Genomic DNA, 5,971 nt, shown 5'->3' with positions numbered 1-5,971 from the left:
GGAGCCTATCCCAGCTGACATTAGGCGAGAGGCAGGGTACACCCTGGTCACCAGACTATCACAGGGCTGACACATAGAGACAGACAACCATTCACACGCACATTCACACCTACGGACAATTTAGAGTCACCAATTAACCTGCATGTCTTTGGACTGTGGGAGGAAGCCGGAGTACCTGGAGAAAACCCACGGTGACACTGGGAGAACATGCAAACTCCACATAGAAGGGCTCCCCCATCCTGGGTTCGGACGAGGAACCCCCTTGCTTTGAGGCGACAATGATAACCACTGCACCACCATGCTGCATGGTGGTGCAGTGGGTATACATCCCATGGATGAAGTTAATGTCCTTGCTGCAGCTTTTGTAGGTTTGATTCCAGCCCTTTGCTGCATGTCATCTCCTCTCTCTACCCCTTCACACTTAGGCTGTCCTATCAAAAAAAAAGGCAAAAAATAATCTTATAAAAACTTTATCTATCATTTATGATGATCATAATTACTTGTTGAATGGTTGATGAATACTTTTTAAGCATCTTTAAAGATTAATAGTAATGAGTAAATGTTATAAAATATCATTTCATGGTTAGTTAACAGTAAATTAACTATGAACTAAAGCATCTATTTCAACTGACTGTTTATTTATGATGGTTATTATGAAGTGTTAGTGATAATTTTGTTCACATAATTGTGTGTACTTTTGGTCTGCAGCTTTGTTTCATGCATGGTTTGCGCTCCTTAGTTCCACTGAAGAGGAATGTCATGGCATACACTGATATTTTAGACAACAATGTGCTCTCAGCAGTTTGTTCATGTTTCAACATGAAAATGCACAAACCCAGTTTGGTGTGGAAGAACTTGTTTTAAATCTTATCCAACACCTTCAGGATGAATTGAGACCTGGAGAGGTTATTGCCAAACATCAGTTCCCTTCACACCCCTGGTGCTGCTGTGGCTTAATAGACACAAATCCCTACAGCCAGGTACCGACAAAAAAAGGACAGCCCAAAGCCAGAAGAGTGGAGGCTGTTGTAGCATTTAACTAATGATCATGGTTTTAGATAGAAATGTTAGACAAACACAAATGGGTGTAATGTTTGGAGTGTTCACACACTTGCAGACCAGTGAGACAAGCATATTGCTGGAGAGTGCTGCAGGTCGAAATCAATAAAATAAACAACATTTTCTTACTAAATAAACCTCTTTCTATTTTACACTGTACAAGTTCCCTTTTTATACATTTTTAAAATAAATGGTACAAAGTCAAACATCCCAGACTTCACATATTGTCCTCAAAGACAAATGACAGACCAAAAATATCATTAAGGAAATGAAAAATAAAAAGACATCCCCCAATAAGTAGTTAGAGTACTAGATAACGATGTATGGTACATAAACTCTTCCTAATAAAATCTATCAACAAACTTTTAACAGGGGAATAAATTAGCATATTTAGAGTTGTGTGTGAGATTTACCAAGCAGGATCATGAGATTTAACCTAAAACGCTGTAGAAAACCGAAAAGGCCGGCACTCAAATTCAAGACAGATCACAGATACACCTTTTGCTTTATCAGGAGAGAACACACACACACACGCACACGGTCTGATGCTCTTTGTCTAGGTGTGTGCTCTCATTCACTCAGCAAACACACACACAGAACGAGAGGCAGAAGAGGCGCTCATTGTGACCGTGATGTCATCAGGCATGTTCAGTGACTAACGACGTTTTACTGCTGCTCTGCATCTGCTCCAATTAAATGAACCCCAAATGGTTTGATTTGAACTTGTTAATAGGCCACTGTGGTCAGGTCATCCTGAAAGTTATTTTTGTGTCTGATGTCTTTTATAAATGGGACCACATGTGACAGAGAGGGATGGATGCTGTTAAGCAGCATTTGGCCTTTCTTTCTTTCTTTCCTTAATTGCCTATTTCCAGTAGTGCCTTACTCCTCTGTGCTTTCCAAGGCCCTGTATCTCTGTTTTTGTCTTAACCACGCTGTCTTCCTCCACTTCTTTATTTCTCTCCCTCTCTTCCTTTCATTATGTACTCAGAACTAACTGCACTGCTCTGACACTTGGAGCTATCCGTGGTGCTGAACCTCCCTTCTCTCCTGTCTCCCTCTGTATTTCTTCTTCTTCCTCAGCTCATGTTTTATTTGTTGTCGGTTGAAAAGAAGAAAGTAACACTTCTCTTTTCCTCTTTGCTTCCTTTCATCTTTCCATTTGTTAGCTACGTCTCCTCCAATGTGTCCTTTTGAACACAAACACCTACAAGCACTGGAGCTGTCCACGGTGCTGAACCTCTCTTTGTCTCACTATGAGCAGACTTTGTTTCTATTTCTCACTGACTACTAATATACTTAATTAAACAAATAGATTGTCTTTGCTTCTGGCTTATTTATGTGTCCTTTATTATGCTGGTTGGTTGAGAAATAGGCAAAATGTTTTCTCTATTTCCATCTACAATAAAAGATGAAGAATTTCAGTGATGTACTGTGCTGTGACGTCCTCAGATCAAACCTTCAAGACACCTTTTTGCCTAATTAGAGTCCTTCATCCTGATTACCTCCAGGTTTCACTCACAACATGACACATCAGTCCCACGTCAGTCCAGCACCACATACCCATGCAAATCTCAGAGTTGGAAGCAGCTTATGTATTCAGGCTTATTGATTTGTTTGCCAACTTTATGCTGTAGACGTGGGGAGCGTGACCAACCATCCGAAAGCCAGTTTTCTTTCTTTGGAAAATGGATCAATCGGAAAGAACTGACCAAGCCCCCCCAGTAAACAGGCTCATAATTACAGCCACTGATTTGCAACAAACATCGGATGCCATAAAATGAGACTGTAATGACAAAGACATGATGCGGAAAGGAAATGAGGAGTTTAATTATCCTGAAGCCATCTAAGTCACGATAAATGAGCTCGGTTGTTTTAACTGGGAGGATTGGGTTTGGTGGGGGGGGGGGGGGGGGGTTCCCAGTTTGAATGAATGACGTCACAGTAACTCAAGAGAGCAAGTCTTCATGCAACATTACGTGGACACTGAAAACATTTTACTTCAGTAACTTCCATATATATTTGTACTAGATGAACTACTGCTAAACCCATTTCAGAAATAATAAGCACAAATTCATGAGTTGGGAGTACCGATCTCGCGTGCATCCCTCCCTCCCTCCTTCCCTCTTCCTCCCTCTCTCAGTGACAGGCGTCAAAAATACCACCAAGGGAGCGCTGATCAGAAGCTCTCCACGCAGCCACACTCGGCTGTTGTCCGCCGTTCCTGATGCGTAAATATCCCAATCTAAAGTCGTCTTTCCTGCAGACAGAGACACAGAGCGCCGAGATGACTGACGAAGGAGCGTTTTTTCTATTCTGATGGTTCAGTAAAGTACCCGATGCCGGACTGATTCGACTTTACATGCCTGAGAGGACTGTAGTCGGTCACCTTCTTTGCGAGACACATCGGCTCAGACCTGCTTTGAGACTAAAATGAGGGAGAACATGTGGATATTTTACAGTGCCGACAATCCAAAGTGTATCTTCTCTATTTGGAACCAGTGGTGTTTGTATTACGCAGCATTGGCGTGTCTGTTGTTTTCCCCTGTCAGGACGGATGATGCCTGCCCGTCCTCCTGCATCTGTGCCAGAGACTCGGGGACAGTCACCTGCCGTGATGGGGACGACACCGAGGTACCTGGAGACATACCGGAGTGGACGTCCACCTTGATACTCAAGGGGAGAAACATTTCAACTTTACAGCGTGGTGCGTTCATGAGCAACGGCACGGAGTTGGAAATGACGACACTCTCGCTGTCCTATAACGGGATACAGGTTATTGAACCGTACGCCTTCCTGGGACTCCCCCGGCTGCATTTGCTGGATCTGAGCCACAACCAGCTGGAGTCTATCTCCGCCAGGGCTTTCCACGGGTTACCGGAGCTGCGCTCTCTCTACCTAAATTACTCCATTCTGCCTTCGGCCACGGAGCAGCTCTCAAATGCGCTCAGCACACAAAGTTTGCGCAACCTCCACAGACTGGAGTTGGCGGGAAACAGGCTGAAGACAATCCCCCTGATGAGATTAGATATGTACAATCTCCACGCGCTGGTGCTGATAAATAACTCAATAGAGAGCATAGGGGGAGATGATGTGACCATTTTGTACCAGGAAAGGCGCATACGCGTCTACTTGTCTTTAAACCCGTTTCGGTGCAACTGTGAGCTGGAGGCGTTTTACTACTGGTTGAAGAATTCATCCCAGTGCCCGGATGCAGGGCGTCTTCTGTGCAACGAGCCGGAGGCCAAGAGAGGGGTTCCTGTGGAGAAGCTCCGGCAGGAGGACGTGGATTGTATGAATGAGAACCTTGAGGCGGTGTCATACGTGTTCCTCGGTATAGTGTTGGCTCTGATCGGGGTGGTGTTTCTAATGGTGCTGTATCTCAACCGGGGAGGCATCAAACGGTGGCTCAACAACATCAGAGAGGCGTGCCGAGACCAGATGGAGGTCTATCATTACCGCTACGAGCAGGACTCAGACCCGAGACTCGCCAACGTGGCTGTTTAAAAACACCAGGCCAGTGCTGTGTAGTGGCTGTGAGGGCAAACAGACTGGGGGAGACTCCCCGGCAGTGTCCTGTTGCAATCAGAATCAATAGTTTTTACAACCAGTTTCATCATTTTCAGCAGCTGGCCAATGAACTGCATGTGTATCCCCCTCACACTGGGATATGCACAGAGCCAAACAGTATAATGACTATGAGAGACTGTAAAGTGTTCATTTTGTACAACTGAATACTCAAACTTCTAAGCACTACTGTACATACTGTACATCCTCCAGAGAGGAATGCTTTTCATGCATCATGTTACGCAGCCTACAGCAGCTTGTCAGACTAACTTAGTATTATTTATCTTATTAACCAAGTGACAAATATACAGTAAAGTTATATAGGATTCTTGATTTGAGAAGAAATGCTGAATCAATGTATCACTGAAAACTGCAGCCTTGCAAGTTGTGGCAAACTAATGGCCTACATTCAGGACACCCTGCAGGGACAACAAGGTATTCATGTTTCTAATCTGCTGAGGGAGTGCATATTGGGTGAGAGAGAAAGGAGACTAGGGCGGGTGAGAGGAGGCGAGGAAGCTGGTGAGTGCCATTTTCATGCAAGCAGGCGATGCTGGAGTAAACTGTCATGTTTCATCATCAAGAACATGGGATAATTTACCAGCCTTTCTTTCCAAACAGCCTTTGATCTCTAAAAACAACACATGTATCATTTGACACCGGGCCAGTGTATCAGTGAAGGGGCAAAAGAAGCGACAGAGTCTAACCATGCATGTGATTGTTGTAGGCATAGAAAACCAACCAAAACTTTAATAAAAGGTCAAATAAAAATGGCGAGTTAGCAGTGTTCTTTACGTCAGTTCATTTTACCATCACTGTCAGGAAATGTTGACCTCATGCAGCACGGCTCCAGACATGAAACGCAGGAAGTGTTTCCCCTGTTTTGTTAAAAAAAAAGTTTTTGTGAATTTGCCAGAAGCAGGTGTGAGTGAATGCATCTGCTTCGTGTGAAAGAAATACCTCTAAACCGCTGAAAGATGTCACATCGTCAGCAACAGAAAAGGTCTCGGCTATCTCATCTGTTTCTTTTTAAAGCACCCAAAAGTCCAAGGCTGGCAGGAGTCTGCAAAGAGAGATATAACAGAAAAGGCATGGCAGCGTTAATCTCATCAGCACTGTGACGAATAAACCGTGGAGAATCACAATCGACCTGTGAAGTCAGTTTCTCTACCGCAGCCCGGAGCTCATCAACCCTCTAAACTAGAGGTTACGATCACAGGGGTTTTGAAAGCACGGGTCAAACATTAAAGATGGAAAACAGCAGATGAGTAGGAATGCGTGTGCGTGTGTGAGCATGTTCATTTAAATGATGAGATGTGTGTAAATTCCAACAGATGCACTTTAG

At 44.1% G+C, this 5,971-nt stretch overlaps 1 protein-coding gene across 1 annotated transcript; it reads left to right on the top strand.

Annotated features, from left to right (window-relative positions):
- The first annotated feature begins 3,245 nt into the window (after nt 1–3,245).
- Nucleotides 3,246–5,617, top strand: waif2 (Wnt-activated inhibitory factor 2). The gene has a single exon (XM_049592087.1). It carries the CDS (start codon nt 3,493–3,495, stop codon nt 4,564–4,566), a length of 1,074 nt encoding a protein of 357 aa, XP_049448044.1. The 5' UTR covers nt 3,246–3,492; the 3' UTR covers nt 4,567–5,617.
- Nucleotides 5,618–5,971: the final 354 nt, after the last annotated feature.

The sequence above is a fragment of the Epinephelus fuscoguttatus genome, linkage group LG12 (assembly GCF_011397635.1).
Source record: "Epinephelus fuscoguttatus linkage group LG12, E.fuscoguttatus.final_Chr_v1".
NCBI classification, from domain to species: domain Eukaryota; kingdom Metazoa; phylum Chordata; class Actinopteri; order Perciformes; family Serranidae; genus Epinephelus; species Epinephelus fuscoguttatus.
Note: the sequence above shows the minus strand (reverse complement) of the source record. Positions and strands in the feature narration are given on the sequence as shown.

Bases quoted from the DNA above. Each gene is read 5' to 3' on its own strand.
- waif2 (XM_049592087.1), top strand. From the start codon at position 3,493: ATGAGGGAGAACATGTGGATATTTTACAGTGCCGACAATCCAAAGTGT.